The 24974-nt window shown below is 35.4% G+C and overlaps 1 protein-coding gene across 1 annotated transcript; it reads right to left on the bottom strand.

Annotated features, from left to right (window-relative positions):
- Positions 1 to 791: 791 nt before the first annotated feature.
- Positions 792 to 22020, bottom strand: AK7 (adenylate kinase 7; the record flags this gene model as incomplete). The annotated part of the gene is made up of 14 exons (XM_008935524.1): positions 792 to 830; positions 2389 to 2547; positions 4813 to 5033; positions 9801 to 9998; positions 11598 to 11657; positions 12683 to 12811; positions 14264 to 14402; positions 15329 to 15457; positions 16852 to 17001; positions 17752 to 17829; positions 20553 to 20643; positions 21163 to 21251; positions 21770 to 21853; positions 21998 to 22020. Coding segments are annotated over 14 exons (1589 nt in total), but the record flags the coding sequence as incomplete, so codon positions are not given.
- Between the last annotated feature and the right edge of the window lie 2954 nt (positions 22021 to 24974).

Below are 24974 nucleotides of genomic sequence, written 5' to 3'. Positions count from 1 at the left end.
CCTCTGTTTTGCACCGAATATGCTATCAGTTTCAGCTCAATCAGCATAGATATTGACAGTTTCTGTGAGAGGTACATGAAGTCAACAAAAGGGGAATGAGAGCCACATGCTGGAAAGTTTAGATTCTTCAAGAATCTATAAAAAAATGTTATCAAATATTGGATGATGGAGAGAATTAAGTGAGAAAACATGTTTGTTTGATACCAAAATAAACCCCCAGGTTTTGTGACATAGCTGTGCTAGGGAACTGTTTACCCAGCCAGTCTTCACTGCAGCAAAAGAAGACTGTTGAGTGACTTTATGCCTCTTGGCAGCTGGGAGGGGAAATAAGAAAACTTGCTGCTTTTATTTATTTCCATTTTCAGTGGTTTTTTGTTGTTTTGTTTTTTTGTTTTTTTTTACTGAAAAGTTTTCCTCAGGCTAATTGCCTACATCTGCTATGGATCCAGACAAGAACATACTGCTTAAATAGAACGTGTAACTGAAAACAATCCAGGAAGAAAATTTTGGAGAGAGAACAGATTCTTATGGTTTACTGTTTCAAATAGGCATATGAAATACAGATGTGTAAATGTATTCATCAATATGTGCAATAAATGGTACTTTTGTAGGAGGACTATTAAAACCCCACGACAACGTGGTAATAAAGAATTTAAAATAAAAATGAAAATTACATAATAAGCACAAACAAACATACATTCAGGAACGAAGTATTTTTATTTTAAATGTGTTAGGAATGTTGTCCCTTTCTACTTCAGAATTTCTCCAGCTGTTAGGATTTAACATTTATATCATTCCATATCAGCACTGTTCTTGAAGAGATATTCTGCCTATAAATGGAAGAGTTTCAAGTTACACTTATTTTCAAGTCTCCAATTTTAGAAGTTACACAAAATAACAAAGTTATAGTGGATAACATTGCTTTAAACAAAATCACTCAGAAGGTATGAAATGGCTCTAAAATGTCATTTCTGGCAGATCTGTCAGAGGAACCTCTTCTGCTCAAATACCAATCACCTCATTCTCTCTCTTGGTAACAGCCACCCCCTCTGTTGTGGGCAAGAGAAGGAAGTGAGCTATTAAATGACACTATTTTATCACTCCATGGAAAGTCCTAGGGCGTACCACAGGGCCTGATTTCTGGACCCAGAAGAGTAAATAATAAAGATTTTTAAAAGTTATGTGGTTAGTAGGGAAGATCTCGTGCTCCTACAGCTACAAGTAGTTGTTACTCATCAGTAAGCAAAAAGGTTGAACAAATGAAACATTCCTTAGTGCTTAAAGTGGCATGCAACACCGATACTTTCATTTTAAGCTTTTGCTTGGTTAATAATTTTTTTTTTTTTCATTAAAACAGTTATATCTTCTTAATAACTGTCTTCAGATGTGCAGGAAGAACAGCAGTGCAGCAATAACTTTGTAGCATCTGAATCCTTGCACTGCTGACCCTGCTTTCAGTCAGAAGTTCAACCAGATAACTCCTTGAAGTCCTTTGCAACTGGATTAATTCTATTCATGGTTTACAGGATTTACTCATTAATTTAGACGAGTGCTGTGAAGGGAATTACCAAAGAGTTTTCATTCATCATTACAATAACGTGCTCTGTCATGCCTAGAGGGGTGTAAGCAGGATGGAGAGTGATGTCCCTTTTTCTGCAGGCCTCTGCGTCACAGCAGAAGTGGCAGGGTACTTAAGATGAGCAGAGTGTGCACACCAAAGAGAAACAGATTCTGGGAGTGATTTTTGTCCTGTTACTGTTTAGCAAAGCTGCATTATGCCCCCACTTCATGTACGGTATCAACTGATCTCATAAAAGGCAGTTGCTGGGGTTTAAATTTTCACAATAATTACTGCTCACCAGAATGGCAGATACTTACCGTTACTTCATTGTTATCATGACAGTGGGTAAAAAGAATTTAAGTCCTTATGTTAACAGAGATTCTTTGCGTCTGCATGAATATTCTACATTAATATCTTCTCTCAGGGAAGAGAAGACTTAGGGGGAATCTAATTAATGTGTATAAATAGATGAGGGCTGGGTGTCAAGAAGAAAGGGGCAACCTGTTTTCACTTGTACCCTGTGAAAGGACGAGGGGCAATGGTCACAAGCTGGAGCACAGGAAGTTCCACCTCAACATGAGGAAGAACTTCTTTACTGTAAGGGTTCCAGAGCCCTGGAACAGGCTCCCCAGGGAGGTTGTGGAGTCTCCTACCTTGGAAACTTTTAAGACCCATCTGGATGTGTTCCTGTGTGACCTGCCCTGGACTAGATGGTCCTGCTCTGGCAGGGGGGTTAGACTCGATGATCTCTGGAGTTCCCTTCCAACCCCTAACATTCTGTGATTCTGTGATATTCAAACATACTTAAGAAAAAGTAATCACCTTACCAGAAAATCTACTGGATCATCTGGCCTGATCCTACAGCATTCATTTATTCCTTGTATAAGTGTTGGCATGACATTCTTCATTAAATAATTCCGTAGTGGAGCGGACTGGGCCTCCAATAACTCTTGTTCTTGTCTTTTCACTTCCTCCAGATGTTTATTCTACAAATAATGAACAAAATCATAAAGAGTAAAGTTTACAACATGTACCAAATAGCACTTGACTAAATAATAACAGTGGCCTAGAGAAAATTAAAAAAAAAAAAAAAAAAGTGTTATATGCTGTGAACAGAATTTTGAAACTTGCAACTTGGCAGGAAAAAAATATTAATTGCTTATTACATTTAGAGCGCATGGCACACTGAGAACAGGGAATTGAATATGATGAAAACTGAGATAATCTCATTAATAAAACTATTTTATTTTTCTCTCTTTAACACCTAAAAGGACGTTTATTTTGAAGCCTTCCAGTGGTCCCGTTTCCTTAAGGTAATATGGGGCAAAATGGTTGGAATACACTGTCTCACATCAAAAATTAGTACTGTTGCAAATGGGGAGGGTTTCTTGAGTGTTCATTGACTGGAGGGGAAGGGGAATATTTTTACTCAGAAAAGCACCCTGACTCTCTAAAAAACTGTAAATTATGTTGAGTTTGTTTGTTTGCTTTTTGTTTGGCTTCTTTGCTTTGTTTTTCACAGAATCACAGAATGTTAGGGCTTGGAAGGGACCTCCAGAGATTGAGTCCAACCCCCCTGCCAGAGCAGGACCAACTAGTCTAGGGGACTAGATCATTTCTATCCGTTTTTGTGAAGGATAAGAGTTAAGTCAACTAAACCCACATCTGCTTACACCAGCTAAACATTCTTGAATTCAGGTTAACTCAAATACAATGATTATATTCAAAAATTAGGGGGTGGGGGAGGAAATAAAACCTCTGTGACTTTATCTTTCTTCCATTTAAGAGCACTTAATAGCATGGAGATTTGCAGTAATTTCAGCCAGAAGACTACACAAAAACATTTTTATTATTGTCCTCTCTTCTCTCACTGTATTTATCAGTAGCCTGAGTCATATACAGATAGAGCAAACAGATGATACTCTGAAGGCCACTTTTATGTACTCGAGGCATAACACAAAAAAAAAACCCCAAGGTTCAGATAAAACTGATATACCAATATCTGGGAAAGATATTTCTTTATTCACTCAACCCAGGAGTGCTACTGAATAAATCCTGCAAATGGTCCTTGGTCACTACTCAGAGACAGCAGCCTATCTACAGTCTCCAGGGCAAATGAATTGTTGCTTAGATTTCCTGAGCATCTTCCTATTTAAAAGAATAAACTTAAGCACACATTTTACTTAAACACCTACTTTACCTATGAATAATGCAGTTTGCACTCTTGAAAGTTAGATAGCTTTGGATTGAATATACCTAAAAATGTGTCAAGTACCCTTACTAATCTTTTAGACAAGTTTACAGAGAGTACAAAATACTGTTTAATGTTGAATGAAGCTGTAAATAGGCAGAGATAACAAAGAAAACTTAATATAAACCAACAGCACAGCAATGTAAACGCTTCTTTAAAAGTGAGTAATTTCAGGGTATTATTTCCCCACAGATGTGTATGGGCAGTCAAACATAACAAAAGGATTTCTCTGGGGATTGATCAGTTTGTTTTAAACAGCTCTAGAAGACAACAGAAGAGCTGCCTTCTGGTGGAACAATTTGACATTGGGTGTGAAGAATAACATTTATTTTGCACATGCATTTCAGGTTATTTACCTAAAATATCTTAGGTGTGGCCACGTAGATAAGGAAAAAACATCATGTTCAAATCCTGTGAGGTCAGGTAGCCTAGATATTGAGTAGTTATGGAAGTATTAGCAAACAAAGAGCTTCCTTCAGACTCCATCTGATAGTTCTCACTGAACTGAGGACTCAGCTCTCAAAGGCGTTTCTCTTGCAGGCTCAGAAACCTTTCTGTGACGCAGACTAAATATTGATCAGAGTTGAGTTAAAAAATCTTGTTTGAAAGGTATAATAATTAAGATTTGTTCAGCTGCTTAGAAGTGAAGTCAGTGAAATGCAAGTCCTAGAAGACTGGTTAAGGAAAAACACCATTGATTTTAGTAGGTATTTATAAATGGTGAAACAAAAGCACAGTAGCAAGAGGATCATAGAAATTATTTTAAAGCCATACTGATACCAATAAGCAAAAAAAACCCAGTATGTCTAATCAAGAAGAGACAATATTCTTTAGGCTGGGTCTCAAAAGGCACTGTGAAGACAACCTAACCCAGATCTAAAGTACGATAAGAGGAACTATAGTACTTATTCTACACTTTCCAAACATATTTGCATAACAGATTGCCAGAAGCCATCTAAAACACATAATAATGGTTTCCCCAAAATAGCTATTAACGTACCCATTCTTCCCAATCTGCCATTCTTGCAGCCCTTTCCTCAGCTTCTATTCGCTCCTGTTCAGCTTTTTCTTGAGCTTCTTTCGCCAGGCATTCCTCAGCTGCCTTGAGTTCCAGATTCTCTTTTTCTTCATCTGTCAAACCATAATTCCGAGGTTCCCCAATTTCCTTGATGATCTCTTGTAAAATAAATCTGTTCTCAGGATCTTCAAATTTGGCTACATCTTTTAAAAAATACAAGAGATCATTTTTCAAGGCTTTTGTCAATTTGATATAAGGAAATTAACTAAAATAGAAAACTTGTAAAGCTAACCATTTATATGTAAAATAGAAACTAACAATGTATGTAACATAACATAAAGCTAATAAGTTAGTTAAAGAAAAGCAGATGCTTCTTTGATCTGCCATCCAAGACAGCTAACAAACCCTTATCAAAGCTCACAGGCATCCTGCACCTCTCAGCAAAACAGGGAGAAAAGAAGCATAGGGATAGCAGGACCAGATACCTTGAACACATGGAAGGAATTGTTTTCTAATGATAACAAAGCTTATACACACACAATGGAAGAACATTCCAGCTTTATCTGAAGAAAGCAAAGACAGGATGATATCTGTCACAAAGGTATTGACCAGGACTGATCCAAAGCTATAAACTTGCCAAATCATCACATTCCAGACAAGAGGTGAAAAGTACATCGTGAGGAAGACATACGGCCTTCCTCCAAGGGACCACCAACCGCTTTCAAAGACCTCGGCCCACAATTACCAGGAGGAACTGCGCAAGCGTGAAGGCCTGATAAACTAATTAACATGTGAAGCGGGGATAGGCGGGGTTAGATAATTAATATGTATAGGCATCACATGAATATGTATTGTTTCATTGCATAAATGTAGGAGGACTTGCCTCCTCGGGCATGCATGCTTGTGGTGGAGCGATCCCCCGTGAATCTGAAAACATACTTACTTTATAACTTTCAGATTACAGAGTCTATTTCCGTACGTCAAATTATCCGTTGTCATTCCTAAATAACTGCAAGACCCAAAAATACATGGTGTTCATGTTTGAAACTTGAAGTATGAGATGTTGTTTTCAGTTGCTTAAAAATGTCAATCTTTTGCTACACAGAGTGAAGTTTTCTACACAAGATTTTCTTTACTAGTCTTAGCTAAAATAGTCTATTTGAGATGCTGTAAGGTAGAAATGTATTAAAATAACAAGCATCCTGTTTATCAGTTGCAGCTTGCCTAAGTTTTGAAATTTGAAAATGAGGTCATTCACTATTAGAGATGTTCCCATCACCAATCTTATGTCAACTTATGCAGACGCATAAAAACGATGAGGCCAGTAAGTAACCATGGTAACAAATCTTTGCCTGTGGATAGCTAGATTAACAAGGAACATGAAGTTAGTCACATAGTGGGGTTTGTGTAGGGTATAGCAGAATTACATTAAAACTGGCTGTTTTCTGTACTGTGTTGAAATTTGCCCATGTAAGTGTTTTGAGATGTACCCAGCAGTGAAGACAAAGAGGCCCCAGCAGAGATAAGGAAGCAGGATGTTTCAGTTCCAATTCAGATAGGTGATCCAGTTCTTGTGATAATGAACTGCTTATGTAGACATTATGTACTGGGTGGGCGCCGAAAGCTGCCAAGGCCGAAAGCTTATTTGGAGAATAAGTGATGAAGAGGATGATAAGGGACCATCGGATTAAGTAAACGACCACGAGAAGGACCGTGATATCTATAAAACAACAAGAGATGGCAGCAAAGACCATGGAATAATTCTTTCCTGGGCAAGGTGTGTTTATGCTAATGATTTCGGGGAGTGACTACAAATATGTAACACCCTTGTAAATAAAAACCCTTGAAAGAGAGCGGGGCAGGGGAGTGCTTCGGGTAGAGAATTCCCTGTGCCCAGTAAGGAATACTGCTTAATAGTCACTCGGCTGTTGAGTTTCAATTTCTTTGTTTCCAAACCATCAGCTTTTGACCTGGTCTCCCCCACAGGTTACACAATAGGTTGTTAGGATTTGGCAACAAACGCCAAACTTTTCTCTCATACAGATTTACAAATACACAGACCCATTTTACTGTGTTATAACTACACAACAACAACAAAAAAAAAATAAATCAGTAGCTTCGTGTAGCAGCATAGAGACTGATTCAGACCTTCTCTCTTATTTCATTCCTTCTCCCTTTTAATTGCTGGAGGCTGCTTGCATATTAAACTTGCAAATAAAGATGGGGGGAAAACAAACAAACAAACAAAAAACCCAACCCACATAGAAAAATGAGGACGGTCTCCAGGGCTTTCTGGCAAAAAGGATATAGCAGGTAGGCATCTGGCAAAAAGGATATAGCAATGTGCACAGAAAAGAGGAAAACTGGGCATTTCAGATATCCAGAGAATACAGAGATGAAGGGCTTGTTCAGTGCTAAGGGTCTGGAGATGTAAAGGCACAGAAATGGGTAAAGAGAGCAAGCTCAGGAAGGGAAAAAAACCCAGAACTAGAATACAGAATTTAGATGAGAATCCAGTAGTCCCTACTCCACAGTCCTCTGCTTCATGAAGGTATTTTGAAAGCCATTGGCAAAGCATGCTTCCTATTTCTTTCTAATCACTAATTCAGACAGAATATAGCTGTCCCAATACCAACACCATTTTTCTAAGAGTTTAAATGATTGTGATTTGGTCCTGAAGTCTCTGCTAACAAATTGAGGAGAAAACTAACGTAATTCTAGATGAGAAAATTTCTTTTACAATTTCTACTTCCACAAAATCAGAAATCATATTCCTGAAATATTCCATACTAAAAGAATAATACTTTTTCTATGTCAAGCAGTCCATCGTTTCTGCAATTCTAGCTACACCTGGATATGAAAATTACCGTGTGAACCACTATTGTAGTAATTTACAGAATTGCTAAGAACTCGCTCATCATTGCATCTGAGGTCTCAAAGACTGTGGTTTCTTCTTAGATGGCCAAGCAAGATTACAACACAAATACTACAGCAATCACAACTAACTGCATTTATACTCAAAAATAAATAACTTTTAAATAAAAAGTGAGATTAGCACTGGCACCAATGAAGAGGAAAGTTCACCAGAAAAGGAGTTAATAAATTAAGATCTTCAAAGGAAATTGCTGTTAAAATTTTAAGATTATTTTTGTAGATGATGTAATATGCCTCTATCACCATCCCCAATCTGCAGATGAGAAAAACAAGACTGAAGATAACTGACATGCAGACTTCGTGGAGTGAGTCACTCTAGCAGAGTTTCCAGAATCTTGAAGCCCTCTCCTTTGTTCTAATCCTATTTCAGATTCAGAAAAAATCATAAAAGTAATTCATAAAGCTATATATTATTTTCTAAAATTAAGGTGGAAGAAAGATTTTATTAATTTGAGTCAATATTTAACATAAACATTAACATTTGAGTCAATATTAAGCATAATTTTTTAACCATTCCCTACTAAATGTCTTCAGAATATGACCAAAAAAAGCAGGTGGATCTCTGCTTACATTTGATGCTACTTAATTCTATGGATCTGATAAACTAACTAGAACATCAGCTAGAATGGAGGGCTACTTACAGAGATGGAGGTTCCTCACTGCAGTTATCTTTGTAAATCTGTCCTCAGCATTTTAGAACAGAAAGCTATATGCTTGCACACATCGGTGGGTAACAATCAGTGATGTGAATATAGGTAAAGAGGCAGTTTCTGAGGTAAACAGGACCTAAAGCTAATGCTCATTTGAAGATGAGAATCAAGACTATAAACTGAATGTGAAAATCATCTGGAAGTCACTAACTGTCACAGCTGTGAAACCTCAAAAGTTAAAATTCATAAGCCAGTATGTTTCCTTATTGGGAATGGACTAGAGTTTAAGAGTAATCTTTGGGCATCATTCTTGGCAAAAACCACTGCAATATTCTGTTGTGGATTATACACTTTATAGTCCCCACCAAAATAAGGTGGTCTTGGACAGTGAATAGTTGGATACTTGCATATCCAGAAGTGTAAAAGATAAGAATGTGACCAATTGATGGCAGCAGACCTTAATATTTACCATTTCTTACATTTACTTTCTGTAGCAGAATTACCTCAATCTTAAATTTATTATAGTAGCAGACTATTTTTTGCCACTGCTGTACTTCCTAACACCACATGTATGGTATTATTCTCAAAATTATCTCCATGACTGACATGAAATTTAAAAAAAAAACTTAGGGCATTAATTATAACTGAGGCTGTTCAACAACTACCTTCTCGTAACTCATCTCAGAGGGACATTCCACATATAAGCAGTTCATTACTAGTTGCAGGATTTTCCTGTTGTTCTTTCTTCCACCGTGCCCGTCCCAATAAAACACCATTTTTCTTAAGAATGTTGTTTTTGAATAATCAGATGATATTAATCTTCTCGAGACTTCTCAGTGAGCACAATTTTCTATGTTTTGTGGAGGGAAGACAAATTTTCTCATGTACAGGTATATTGCAATGCAGATCAGTCCTATCCTTCCACCTTTAATTTATAATAATTTTCTTTCATGCTTCAGCATTTACAGATTACCCATATATTGTCATAGCATCTGAGGGTAAGTCTAAAGAATAATTACAAACAACTGTAATATTGAAAGTCTGTGAAAATATACTGTAACACCAATCTGGAAGGATGCCAGTGTAAAAGGTCTATAACCTAAGTCACAAATTTAGTTTGATCATTTAGCCTACAAAAATGAACAATTAAGCCCCCTATTTTTTTTTAAACAGGTAACTGTATGAGAACAATTCAGAATCCTAGTGAGTATACAGATATTTTTGCTGGTATATATATAATAAAACGCTTGTTGTACCTGTATTCTGAATGTTAATTAAGATATTATTTTTATATGTACACTTACTACATGGTCTTTGCAAATGTTTAATTTGTAATGATATAACTGTTTTATTCTTATTTTATCTACTAATTGTATTATTTCATACCAATAAACTGCGGAAGTATGTCGAGTTCATCAAAATAGTTGAGAACAGTCGCATCCTCTGTGTTGAACTCTCTGAAGAGATTCAGAGACCGCAAGAAGTGGTCCTGGGCATAAGGAGTTCCAGCAACAACGCTCTCTGGCAGACTTATTATTCTGTTTATAAGGAATTCATCAGATGCAGTCAAAGAAATAACAAATTCTGCGAAGAAGAACATATTATCAGTGCCCATATATTATTGGTTTTCCTCTTTCTTACCTCATCACCTTGTATTGCAATTTTTAATTTCACAAATAAAGGTGTATCTGCTGAAGGTAAGTAAACTTAAAAAAAAAAATATCAAATAGCATGTTAAAGATACTATGCTACCACATACCATCAAATTTAGTCAGTGTTACTTTAGTACTGCTGGTAGACAAAACACCAGAAATCTTTCAAGGATCCATAAAAAAAACAAACCAAAACAAAACCCAAAACCAAACCTGTTTCCTCTCTTCCAGAAGTCTCATACTTGTATTTTCATTAGGTTGAATCTTGCAGTATTTTATTAACTCAACAATCAATTTGTATTTATTAACTATGACTTCATATAATTTATCACAATATGCTCTGATATTTCTATTAATAACATCACTCAATACTACTGAAACCTATTAAATTAACAAAGACAGGAAGTAATTTTTCTGACATCAAAGGGAAATTTGCAGAATGAAGTAGAGACTCAACCCCCTAAAGGCTCCCCTCCACCAGAAAAAAAAAAAAAAAAAAAAAAAAATCAAAACTAAATCCAAAGGGAAAAAAAAAAAAACCAAACACCAAAACAAACCCAACAAAAGCTCCTCAAACTAACGAAAGTCCTTTCTGAATCATTTTGTTTTCTAAAACAGATTTTCTCCAAGGTTGAGAACATATCTTCTTAAAACAGATCCCATGCTTGGAGTCCTTGTTATGGGAGAGAAAGTGATACTTCTCCAGCCTGTAATAATCATTAATTCACATTTCCTCTTTTGAAATGAGTGCTGAAAGTGGTTTTGTTTACCAATAACAGAAATTTACTTCAGAAATCAGCAATTCAGAAGTGGTTGTAACCCTTCTAAAAGTCTGCTTTTTAAATCAAACCTTTGTCCCCTTCACATAAGCGCAAGCCCTAAAGAATTTTTCAGAACATTCTGAATTTTCTTCAGTTCTACTGAAGTCAATACACCATCATTTACTGAAAAATGAAGCATTTGAGATATTCAACTGTTATACTATCTAACTGGACACAACTTGCAATGCAAGATATGCCAAATGTATTATTTGAATGTAATCAAAACTTCCAGAGAAATCAAGAATAGCGAAAATACCAGGATGAAGCCATTTCTGCATAGATTAAAACCCACTCTTTTAAATCCCAACTTAACTGATGCATTAAAATTTATTTGGTAACATCTTTCATGATATCACACTGCAGATAAACATGGGGTTTCAATAGGACAAGTTTAGGAGCTCATGTTTATTCCATTAGTCACTGCTGTAATCACATCAATGGCAGCCACTGCTGTTGTTATCAGTCAACAGTTGATGGCATTTTCACAAAAAGAAAAAAAAAATAAAACACCCACAAACTGAACAAAAACCTTCCTTTTGATTACCTGTTCACTTTCAAATAAGAGGGTAGCAGCATTACACAAAATTATGTATTTATTTTTTCTGTTAAATTAAGTATGAAGAGATGGAGTGATATTTTAGACTTCTCGTTGGTGGCAGCAGTACTTGAAAACTCCTCTGTTTTTATATAAAGAAATCTACCAGACTTACCAGGTGTGATTATTTTATCATATTCAGGTATTTTGCCTTTAATTTCTTCTTCATTTTCCACTACAAGAAAATGTAAGAAATTGACATCTTCATTTGAAACAACAATATTATTATATTTGCTAAAAATATGTACAAAGACAGGTTTGTTTATATTTGAATATAAGAATACAAGAATTGTTGGAAATTAATCTAAACTGGACACCAGTTTAGAGAATTCAGTAATTCACTCTGCCAGCCACCACAGACTTCTACCCTGGGACTCTAATAGTTCTTTGCCTATACAGAGGAAGTATGCACATGCAAACACAATTTTAACATGTGTCCCTATTGCTGTCCTCACCCTGGCCTCTCCTCCTGCCAAGTACATTACTCTGCCAGAAAAAGAGACAGGACTCAGAACAGTGAGCATAAAAGTTTTACAGTAGTATGGTTAAAATGGTTTTTGGCCATTAAATATCTGCTCTTCTAAATAGTCAGTAAAACTGTCTGAAGAGCATCAGTTGAGTATGATAATTAACAGCCCAACATATTAAGCTGAACAGGACTCTTTTGCTGTCCTCCACATCTCAGGATGTAATTTACATATGGAGACGATTCCTCATCTTCATGTGTGGACAGTGCTTGCTCACAATTTGAAATATATGTCACAGGGCTCCTCTGAACTCATCATATCTACTGCAGCTGATCTAATGTAGTCACTCTAATCTGGCTCACAAAACATTGGTATTGGTGCACTGGCTGGATCCCCTCATCAAGCAGCCACTAAATATGATGAAATTCTGCCCTAGATCTTGCTTGAGTGGAGTAGATGAACACAGAACAAGAAAGTATCCTCCGTATTTGTGCATTTACTTAGTACTTTATCAGCAAAGATAGTCTGAAAACTAAATAAATTGAATAACTTGCATAAATTTAACAGAGTGCTTTAGAATCTTTCTTACATTTTAAGCATGCTGTGAAAACAACTTTTTTTTGTGTCTTGTACTGCAGTCATTACAGTGCTGATGCCCTTCAACTACTATGGCACTTAGAACAATGATAATGAAAATATTAGCAGCAATAAAAACAAAAGCAGCACTACTTACAATTAAAAAGATCTTTTGCCTGGTTATAGGTCTCTGGGAATCCATCTAAAACATATCCCTGATTCCTACAAGGCATAGAATTGAGCTTGTCCTTTAGGAATTTAACAACATACTGATCATCTAGATGACCTGACACAAAAAAGGTTAATAGGTACCTAGATTATGAAAGAGATATCTGAAATTATTTTACTAATATTTTAATTCATTTACCAGAGAAGCTTCTATAGTGACCCCAAAAAATTATGTATTTGAGTTACTATTTGTGTATTACATGTTGTCAGTGATCTCTGGAATACAAAAGTGTAGCTATAAAATAAAATTACATTTGTGTTTATAAGGATATAAATAGTAGAACTTTACAGATACTTACCATTATTTTTTTTTTGATAATGCAATCAAATTTTAATAGAAGCAGCAAAGAAATATTTATAGAAAACATGACAAAACAAAAATTTTCTATTTGCAATTTACTCTAAGACTTAAAGATAGTCTTGCAAAATAAATGTGAGAGAGGTCTTAAAAGTTTAATTTTCGGATTAATAGATTGGGATATGAAATCATTTATTAACTTGACCTATGTTGTTGAGCAAATATGTGGGAGTAAAAAGTTTGTTTTGACCTCATTTTTTTGTCCTTTTGCAACCATTAACTCTAACTTCCTACTTTATTTTGCTTCGGTTTTTAAGTCTTAAATATGTATAAGCCATTGTAATCATAAAAGTACGTTACTATTTTAAAAAGCATTATTATTTTAAAGCTCAAAGCAAGGCATGCAGAAGAGATGGTGCCGAAGGTCTCAGTACTGAAGCTTTTGGGTATGTTACAAGTTCATTCCATCGCAGATACACAAGATCCAAACTAGGTAAGTCTTCAGAGGCAGAAAGCATCTTCCAGGTGGATCACTTTGTAATGCACAGAAAATGTTAAGCCCTAAATCAAAAACTACATGTCTTTATTCATATATAATTAGTATTTTTCAGTAATAGCAATTTTTATGGACCTTCCTTTTTCCATCTGCAGACTTCAAAATTCTTAACAGGCTTCAGTAAATACTCTTTACTTTTCAGAAATAAAGCATAAGGTATTTTTAAAAATCCACAGTCTCACATGACAATGCACTAATTTGTGTTCTTACTAGAATAATTTTCTTCTTTAAAACTTTGATAAATATACGCTTCACTAACTTTTTATTTTATATTATATAAATGATGCTCCCTGTTCTGAGAAAACATGAAGTTTTAAAAAAAATCTGCACAAGAATCTAATGCTTCCGACTATACATTTGTTACTTATTTACATTGAAAAAAGAAACATAGAAAATGTATAAAGATGGAACGCCTACTGTTAAAAAAGGAACACAAGATTCTAAGAAGATATCACTTTTGATATAGAAGTTATATAGTGTACAATGTAAAATGTTGCATTTTATTTTTAAATCATGTACATACAAAATGACAGGGCATGATTCTTGCTTTTAATAGGATGTAGAAATTATAAAGCACCAGCTTATTTCCTGATTGCCCATTTGCATAGTGTTGCACTAGTTACCTAAATCTCATCGTAGTACTTTGTATTTCCTACCTGCATTCTGCTCCATGCTTTCTTTTACTCTAGCTAATAATCCATGTGCTTCTTCTGCATTTTCACCCTCTTCTTCATCATCTTCTCCCTCTTCTCCTACACTGTCAGTGTCCAGTTCTTTAGGAGCCACAATTTTCTCCTGAAGATAAGATCAGAAATATGAATAGATTCAGAAGATCCGTAGTCAAATTTCTTCTATACACAGATGTAATAAAAGGAAAAAAAAAAAAAAAATTAATTTCATGTATGCTTCTGGACAGCGAGATTCTGAGCAACTTTCAGAGTTCAGTGCAGCCCCTAGAGGTGATCAGGATGTCAAAAGAGGTTTGTGCTCTAAAATAATGGAATTATAACTATTTTTTATATGATGCCAACGTAATGGTTTGAAAAGCAAATCAGTGAGAGACTCCCAAGTCAGAAATACAATTTAATAGGAAAAAATAAAATAAATGGAAAAGTACAAAGAAAAACCACAGAGTCAGAATACACCCTGACCCTGTTGGTTAGGATGGCGGTAGCACACCAGATTAAGCAGTGATCTCATAGAAAAAGATCTGGTAGCTCTTACCCACTGGATTTCCAGAGGACAAGGGCCTCCTCTGCTGTCCTGAACCCTAGATTATATCCAGGTGGGAGCACTTGGCTCCTCCCCGTGGGCAGAGTATCACACAATGGGTTGATGTCACTCTATGAGTCATGCAGTGGGTCCTTGGTTGCCCATTAAATAGAAATAACTCCTGGGGGGAGTTCTGTATGAGTCATGTGTCAAGGCATGGATGGGCCCATTAACAGGGAGGACTCCTCCTGCTGGGTGGGAAGGTGTTAACATCTCCCCGACCTCTTTCCTTATCTGATGTAGCCTGGGGTGTGAGGTCTGTCCTGGGCAGCTGCTACCCATGATTTTGTTAACAGCCCATAAGCAATGACATAGAGGGTATGGAATACATAGATTTTGGTTATACCCACATAATGATAAACTGCTCCCAGCCCCTGTAACCATGACAGCCAAACATTTTAAAATCACATATATTAAAATAATAGCAGTATTAGAAAACAGCAACATACCAGATTTACTATTTTTTCAGAAATCATATCATTTATCTTAATGTGATGTAGCTTGTAGTGTTTGCAGAGCTCTTCAGCAATGGTGGACTTGCCAACCCCAGGAGGACCATGAATGTAAACTTTGAGAGGCTAGGAAAAAAAAAAAGAAATAACATCATTCAAATAATATGAATGCTCTTATGTAAAAGGAACAATCTTTATAGCTAATAGGAAATAATTATTATAATTAAGCCAGAAAAAAAAATTGTATATTTTAATATTAATTTATTTCTCACTGAATATCTCCTGCATCACAGGCTAAGAGTAATAGTTAATTTCAATGCACTTCACTATTGCAGAAAAAGTACTCACAGACCAACTTACAGTGTCACTATTACTATTTGAATGATCAAAAGAGACAAAACACAACCCCATCAGTACAATGTAGTGAATTTTGGAATGAGGTGACAGATATGCAACAGCTCTGTTTCCCAACTGAGGCAGAGTTGCTGTCATCACAATAGTTATTTTTACCTCAAAAATTTTATATCCTTCACAACCTTAAGATATTATCGATTTCTTATATTACCCACCTAGCCTGTGGATGAGTAAGTGTAAATATGATTCCAGCATATACTTACTAAAGATATTATGCAACAAACTCAAAATCATGCAGATTAACTGCCTATCCTAATTCAATAAACCTGTCAGTGGAAACTCAGCAAATTTAATAGGGCAGTGACAGGGACAGAGATGTAGGTAGCCCTCCTTCTCCTTGCCACTTGGTTATGTCTGTATTTGGTACTGAATTTTTTGAATGACATGCATACATACTCAGATGCAGCAGTTTAACCCAAACACAGACCTGACAATGCTTTCAGAGGTACACATGGACTTTTAACAAACCACCTTGAACAACAGTAGCTGTATTTTGTTTTACAGCTCCTGAACCATGTTCAAAGTTTGAAGTTTTAGGCATGCTAAATCAATACTTGAATGCAAGCATTTTTCTGCATCTTTCAATAACCTTCCCTATACATTTGAATGCAGAAGTTCTAAATGTTAAGCTAACACAGGCAACAGCAAAATTGCTCAGTACTTTACACAACAGAGCTGGGTAAATGTAGATACATTGCAGTTAAATAACCTGGCTCACTACATATAACAAAGGATACAAATTACTCATCTAACTACTGAATATTACAAAAAAAACTTAAATAAAAGATACACTTATTGTGTTCTTGAAGTAAAATATACCGGGAATGCCATATATTTAATACAGAAACTTGTCTCAGAACAGCAGCTTCTGCATCATAAAAGACATAAAAGAGAAAACCCCTTAATGGTTACCGTTTTAATTAATATTCTTGCTTTTTTAACTTTTTCAATTTAATTTTTAGGCTCTACGTTCACTTATTTTCCATCTGTATCAGTCTTCCATGTATTTTTTTATGTAAAGAAATGAAACCTTATGTTTATATAACCATTTCCATTGGGGGAAAAAAGAAAGGTACACTATAAAATAGTGTACACCAGACCATTACCTGTAATCCTCGACTTTGCTTGTATTCCTTGACGATTTTTTCAATGTTTGCCACCAGTCCTGCCTCAGCAGCCCACTTAATGTTGAAAGTGTCTTTCAGAAACATGGATTCCATTCGCAGGTTCACAAGCAACATGTCCAAATGCATTTGCTGAGGGAACAAAGCTACATTTATTTACAGCCTTAAGCCATGCATGTTAAAAGAATATTGTTAGCTTAAACCAGAGACAAGAATAGAGGGTTGAGAATGAAAAGAATTTAAAGCACAGGGAAAGAAGGTTTGTACACAATGCAAAACAAAATTTTTAAGCTTTTTAAAAATATAAACATTTTCAATATGTATTTGTATTTGAGTATTCTCCTGAACTATTAGAACATGAAACATAAAATAATTATTCTGTACAACACAAAGGTTTCATATAATTGCAGGGACCTCTTTCATAAATTTATCAAGTACCATCTTAAAACTACCAGTGTTGTAATTTGTTTATTCCTCCTATGAACAGTTTATTCCAAATAAATAGATAAATATAACATAATTTATGTATTCTGTGTTCATCAGTCTTAGTAGCCTATCATTATTTTTTTTTTCTTTTTATCATTTTGTGTAGGTTTTTTTAGAGTGCTCCAGTATGTCAGTGCAGCAGTGACATCAGTGCTCTATTGCTTTTCTAAATCAGGCTGTAACTTGTCAAAATAGTTTGTTCTGTGATGATCAAAAATTAGTTTGTTTGTTTTCTAAATTTAAACCCACTGTATATATTTGAGGCATGGTTGTGGGTTACATTTTTCTCGTTAAATAAAAAAAAAGTCACAATTTCATATGGATTTTATATATATATAAAATACTTTTAAGTTTACATCCTTTCCTTAAGTAATAAAGGGGAAAAAAGGTACTGACTGTTAACTCTTTGCTCAGGAATGCATTTTCTTTTGGAATCTTCTCAATTTTTCCTGGTCCAACATTTTTACTGATACACTATCAAAAAAAACCAAAACAAACACTTGTCAAATCAGATTCTTAGCAAAAAAACTATACAGGATTTTTGTGGATAAATTATGTGCTTTAAATTTTATGCTACACTATACCTGAAAAATTACTATACTGATTTGAAGTAGACAGTTCAAAGAACAGTATACTAACTTTAATGTTAGTATTAAACACCTTTGTTTTTTCTCTTCCTCTGTAGTATTTGCAATAAGAAAAAAACAAAGACAAAAAACAAAACAAAACAAAACAAAACAAAAAAAACAAAAAAAAAAACCAAAACAAAAAAAAAACCAAAAAACAAACAAACAAAAACAAACAAACAAACAAAACAAAACAAACAAAAAAAACCAAAAAAAAACCAAAACCAGTGACAGGTGTTTCAAAGCTCCTAAGTCTATATACAACTCCCTACTGCTTAAAAACTATTGGGAATTCTATTTCTCAGCACTTCCACTTCAGTTTTTTGAGGTATTTAATTCTGTTAACAGTCAAGAGGGTTTTCAGATCAATCCCACCAATAACATTACATATTACCATTTTCATTTCATCATTAGACAGAAGTTGTTAGTTACTCCTACAGACTTAAAATAGATTTAAAACTCCACTAGATTCCATCAAATCATACAAATTGATACTGTCAGATCCAATCCACATATATCCCAGCATTCTGTTGCAAATAATGTCAGTCAGTGGAAACCTTAATGAAAGTAAGAATGGAAAAAGCATATATGATACTCCTTACTTGTATCATCTTCAGCTATTTTCAGCTCAGAGACTCCCTAAACTAGAAACAGCTACTCTATATTTAAGTAGCTCTCAAGGTATTTCTCTCCCATGTACCTTTTTAGTGTTCCCCTGGGCTGGTGGAGCTCCCTACCAAGACAGGTCTCCACAGCATGACCTGCAACTCTCTCTCCACCAGCACACTTCTCTCTACTGTCCGCTTAGTCCTGTTCTCTGTTTCCTATTTCTAAAGAATGACATATCCATTAAAGGACCCAACCACTTCTCTTAAGGTGCTGAGATGCTTCTCAACAGCTTTTGGTGAAGTACTTCTTTGAAAGCCTCTGGGAAATTCAAGCAAGTTTGTTCATCCTTACCCACGTTTACTGGTCACATTAAACAATATCAGGAGGTTTCCAAAGTATTTGAAAGTATGTTTTTTTGGAAAGTGTTTCTTGGGAAAGGATTTTACAAAAGCCACATTGACTCTCCCAAAATAGATCATATGTATTCTGGGCGTCCTTTAACCCATTTAATTTATTATCATGTCTAATAATGGTTATTAAGCCTGGTTATTAGCCAACAGTATTACGCATATTGGCATGTAATTCCCAAAACATTGCAGGAAACCTCTCTTTTCACATCCACATCACATTTATTATCCTCCAGCCTTCAGGACTGTGCTAAACAGCAGATTGTACACACAAATTTACAATGTAGAGTTATTTTATCCTTGACCTAGTTCAGACCTCTTTCAGGCCTCAGAACAATCATAAGAGTCTGGAAGTTTCTTGCTGTTCATTTTGTCAGTTCATTCTATCATATTTTCTACAGTTACTTTAGTTTTATACAGATATTTTAACAACTTTTCTACAAATTGATCCTGAAGCATTAAGATGCTTCCAAATTCTTACCCAAGCTGACTAAGGCAAAGCATTTCTGCTGTGGTCTTGGCTTCTCTAAGCTCTCCTTTTATACCACAATCACCAATTTCCCTTACAGATTTTCTGGCAGGCTTTTTGTTCTTTAAGTGTTTGAAAAGAAGGGTATTTATTTTTAAGTCTTTTATGGTAGTTGATCTACAAGTGTTTTTTTCACTTATGCCAGATTTCATGATGTTTTCCTCATCTGGACACAACCATAAGTTTTTGAAGTTTGACATCTTGTTTTCTTCAACCTAGAGTTTAACCATGCTAATTTTAATTTTCTCTTTCCCAAACCATTCTTAATAAGTAGCACACAATGACCTAATATGGCTGATAATGTAAATTCCAATAGCCTCTACTCTCCTGCTCTAAGATGTTCATATATTTAATGTCTTTTGTGTTCATTTATATGTAATACTCTTTCCTATGGTTAACCATAGCTGCAAAAGTTATGTTTGCCCTTGCTTCTTCCATAGGAAAGGTGACTAATTGCCTCATGGTCACCTGCACAGAATGGCTCTTCAACTATGAACTTTTCAGTGAGACTCTGTGTATTTTACCTGAACCAAATCAAAGGCTGCATCTTCTTGTGAGCTCTCTAACATATTGTTCCATGAAACACTGTTTGACACAACCAAAAATACTGGGCTGTTATGTATGGTCCTTACATAACGTTTGCTCAATCCACACGAGCAAGTCTCCTACTACATTGTATTAGTTGACTCTCACTATCAGTGCATAGTTCAACAGTGTCATCAAGACTATATCTAGACTAAATTTCAAAAGCCTTGTAAAACCAAATTCTCCTACAACAAAATGAAGCTAAAACCATCCTGAAGACTGTGTGTCTAACTACAGTACCGTGAATCTCATCGTAATTCACAAGAACTTTCTCACATAAAATTTCTACTTACATTAACAAACGATAGTACTGCAAAATCAGGTTCAAGTATATTATTTTGTCCAAAGGACAGAAGTCTTGGAACATCTCCAAATAATTTTCTGCCATTTGCTACATAAGATAATTCAGAAAGACCTAGGAACAAGAATCCAATGTCATACCTTTATTAATTCTTGAAGAGTGTGCATAGATGCATCTACTGCAAGTATATAGTAGGACTTTGGCCTATGGTCTGCTATATTTTGTAACACTCTGAAACATAGCAAGCACAGTCAGGTAGTTAGAGAAGCATTCTGGGCTTTCATTGTTAAATGTATTTCAGAAACAGCACAAAGAGTTTGTAAACCTTGCAGAACTCAGATCATGACATTTTCCTATATATTTTCCTTATCAAAGAAGCACAGCTAGACATTTGATTTGCAAAGAAGTTCAATGGATAAAAAGCAACATCCATAGAAGTTATTAACTTAGCCTGCTGTAAAGTCCACAACCCATTTCCAGTTCTGTGTCAGTTAACTGGTATCACACTCTAAATCAAGCACTGTTGGTCATCTCTTAAACGTATAGCACCAGTGCATCAACCAGGTAAGGTTTTCAGAATGCAAATCTAAAGACTAAAGAGATGGAAGTCTATGTCTGACTCAAGAAGGGCCAAAGAGTGTTCTTAAGCCCACTTTCCTCAGTTTTAAAGCCTCAGTAGTCTCTAGTATATTTGGATTTCTTACCTAGCTAGGTATCAGGTTTTTCCCAGGGGAAATTTTTATTACTTACGCTGCTAAGTCAAGAACGTGAATGGTTGGAATAAAATTGTTTCCATCTCCAAAAACAGGTATTGCAGGAGCCTCACTAAGCCAACCTATCTGAAAATACAAAGGGAGAATAAAGCGATGAGAAAAATGTTACTTTTAACTACAGCTAAAAAAGGAGCATATGTTTACTAGGCAAATCTACATATTCAGAATCTTAAATTAATTTTCTTGAATGATTAATGGAACTGCAGTGAAGAAAATGGTTCTCAAGAAACACTTCCTGGCAGCCTGCAAAAACAAGAACTTTTTTTTTTTTAAAAGAATATACTTTGATCTTGACATGTTATTTGGTATCCCCAATAAAAGAAATGCTTGGACAAAAGAAGACAAACATATTTCCTGATTTCACTGATATAAGATACTGTTAAAAAACTAAAAAATGCATAGATCCAAAAAAAAAAAAAAGGTAAAAAAACCTTCCATTGTAGCTAAAACATTTCAAAGGGAAAAAATAATATGTTTTGGTTAGAAAAGCATTAAGCTTATGATAACAAAGCTAATAAAAATGCATTCACTGTGGTTCAGCCCCTAGAAATTAACTGAACTTTCAAAAATAGTTGGATGTCTACCTTAAAAAAGTAGTGCAAGATGCCTTCTCCAGCTCCATATTGATGTCCTGAGGCAACAATGTAAGTTGAAAATTTACGTTTATTCTGTGAAGTGAAATCAACAAGAATGTTTTTATAAAAATATGGTACTGCCAATGTGTAGCTAGATCAATTGTTGCATCCTGTAGTTTTCTATATCATATTGCTAATATTTCCTTAAAAAAAAAGCATTGCTCAGTCCGAATTTACCTGTCGACATTTAAACTGTAATTCTACAAAAATTAAGAGTTAAAAAAATTTACAGTTATATAAATCAATGAAGTGAATGGGATCACTCATGTTTCTACTTTCTATTTCCAAGAAAAGTAACTATGAAATTCATTGAAGTTGTCTGTGTTTTTTTTTTAATTGCATTATGTTTGAGTTTGACTGCCTAAGGAAGTAGGACATGCTGGATTAATGATTTTATAATTGTTGACTTTCATTATACAATCAAAAAAAAACTTTTGTGAACTGTCTTCCTAATCATACACTATGATCATCTCACATATTTTTTGCTGACCATTATTGCATAACATCATAAATTTGCCCGTCCTGGATGCCTTTTTATGTGTAATATTACTTCTTGGATCAGTGTTGAGGATAGTTATAGAGATGAAAAAGATTTTTAAAACATCTGACTGAGAAAGATTTCCAAGAAAATCTTTTAAGTTAGCACCAGTCACTTTGAAACTTTTAGGGTGAAATAAAATTATCAAATAATTCTTATGGTGTAAAGATCCTAGACATTATATCTCTATGTAACACTATGTAAAAGAAGCAACATTTACGAACAGAAGAAATAGATGTCCAGATTATTGATCTACTTTGTTTTTTGTGAATAAATGCATCTTTTGCTGTCATATTTATAGTACTTCACAAACATAAAAGAAAGAACAGGTAGCCAACATGTGACTGTACAAGCAAAGCATCATATAAAGGGATGAAAAGTTATATCATCAGTGTGTTGTACCTGTGTATGTGCTTTTATTTTTCTACCTACAAAATAAAACTTTGTAATAAAAACTATCTCAACTTAGTTGAAAGCAACAGCTTGTAAGTAATCATGAGCACATTCAAACTAGAAGACATTACAGAGAGCACAAAAACTCCCACACTTGATTTGCTTGTTTAGTATCATGATAGAAACTGTACCCTAAGAGCAGCAGCTCCCAGGATTGCTCTGGACAGTCTGCAGACATGCCCCAGGAGAAGGCATGCTGTAATTTCCGTCTCCCAGCAGGAAAAACCTGCCTCTTGTGAAAACACAGGAGGTGCTATTTCTCATCTCCCTTAAGAAGAATGTGACACACAAGATTTTCTTCCACTGACCTTGCAGTAGCTTCTGCAGTAGCCACTTGTGGAGACAAACCATAGTTTGACACTGAGTGCTATACTTCACTGAAATACAAACCTCTGAAACAAGTTCAAGTCCTATAGAAATATCTATTCAGTGTCACAAGTCACACATATGAGAAGGTACTAGCTGAGATGAGTTGGATATACTCAATTTAAAAAATAAGATAATTATTAGGCAAGCTCCAGTTACACACAGCACGTTTAGTCACGGGAGAGAACCTTAAAGTTCCCATGTAATATTCACGAAAGCCACTAGATGTCAGATTCTAGCTAGCATAATCAGCTCTAGGTTTTGCGTGCTTTATGTTTTCGTGTTTGTTTTTTTCTAAGAAAATGCTTAAAGAGGGAAACGGGTCTAAATCAATGGATTCAAGACTGTAATGCCACCGAGAACAGAGCTGGCAGATGAAGAACTCCTCTGTCTCTGGTAGGCAGATGTTTCTCCAAGGACTCTGAATTTGGTAGGACCCCAGAGCCCCTGACTTCTCTCTGAGGAGAGCTACACAGCCCAAATGCCCTGCCACAAAACTAAAGGTAAAAGTTGCTAGTGGTAAAAAGCAAAGGCTTCCAGCTCACTACTCTTGCTGAATTTTAAGCAAAATATATAGTGTGAGATATAATAATTCAGAGGGATGAAATCTTCCTTTAAGCTACAAGAGCCATTAAATTGCCCTCTGAACAGCTATGAGGGATAAGAAACCCTTCTATTCTTAGGTGCAAGATCTTCTCTACGTCTGACACGGCTGCTGAATCCTAGTATCTCCTGATGAGCTCTTTGCAGGCGAGAGGTTACAGTGTCATTTCTTTCCCAGGTGGCACATTCCTCAGATGCCACTGAATCTAGAAATGAGTAAGAACTGTAATCCAGAAGTCTCCAGGCATCACAGGAAGCTGATGTTGACCTACTGGGAAAAAGAAATGCTTTGGAGCCTTCCTGTTCTGAAGTGCTGACAGAAACTAAAAGAGAGGCAATGACACCCATTGAAGCTTTCCCTGGAGTTATGGAGGAAAAAAAAAAAAGCCTACTAGGCATATGTATTGAAAATATTCAAGTTACTTTATTGTGTACTGCTGCAAATTGTTCCAGTGTCTTCTCAACAGACATTCAGTCTGGCAAACATTTAGAAGCTAATTATTTTAGTACCTTTGTTATATAGTGACTCAGTGCTTTGGAATAGTCAGAAAAATTGAGTCAGTAGTTCATCCCGGTGTTACTAGTGGCAGAAGATACTGCGAAGTTTGGTGGACACTGTTCACGATCTTCATGTTTCTAACATCACAAGTATTAAAGTTATTCCACAGTTTTATAAATCCATATTAGCAGAGTAGAAGAAAGAACAATATTGATCTTTCAAGCAGGAAAACAAATTTTCCTGGCTTTCTGCACTATTAAACCCATGTTAGAATAGAACAGGATATAATGCGTAGCACTATTTTCTCAGCAGAACATAAGATGACAAGTGTATAATCAAATCAGGGTAAAGTTTTGCCCCTCTATAATTAGTCTGACAAATTTCTGCAATGGACAATAAATTACATTTCTTACAGGAGACTGCTAATGCACAAAGAGGACGATCAAATGACACCTTCATCATACACTGCATTTCATAGCCATCACAGTCTTTCCCAGTTCTTTTTCCTAATCGCCACAATACTCCATCGCTAATGACAACAGGGTCATTTTTTCAGAGCTGCGAAGCACGTGAGTCACTGCTGATAGTTAATAACAGCTCTTAAACAGAAAGAGAGGCATGCTCTGTTCTCTAGTAAGAATGTGGTTGGTGTATACTACAGATATACTGCAAATCTTTAAGGATACTTATCACAG

This window comes from Merops nubicus, unplaced genomic scaffold (assembly GCF_000691845.1).
Source record: "Merops nubicus isolate BGI_N331 unplaced genomic scaffold, ASM69184v1 scaffold46282, whole genome shotgun sequence".
In the NCBI taxonomy this organism is placed as follows: domain Eukaryota; kingdom Metazoa; phylum Chordata; class Aves; order Coraciiformes; family Meropidae; genus Merops; species Merops nubicus.
Note: the sequence above shows the minus strand (reverse complement) of the source record. Positions and strands in the feature narration are given on the sequence as shown.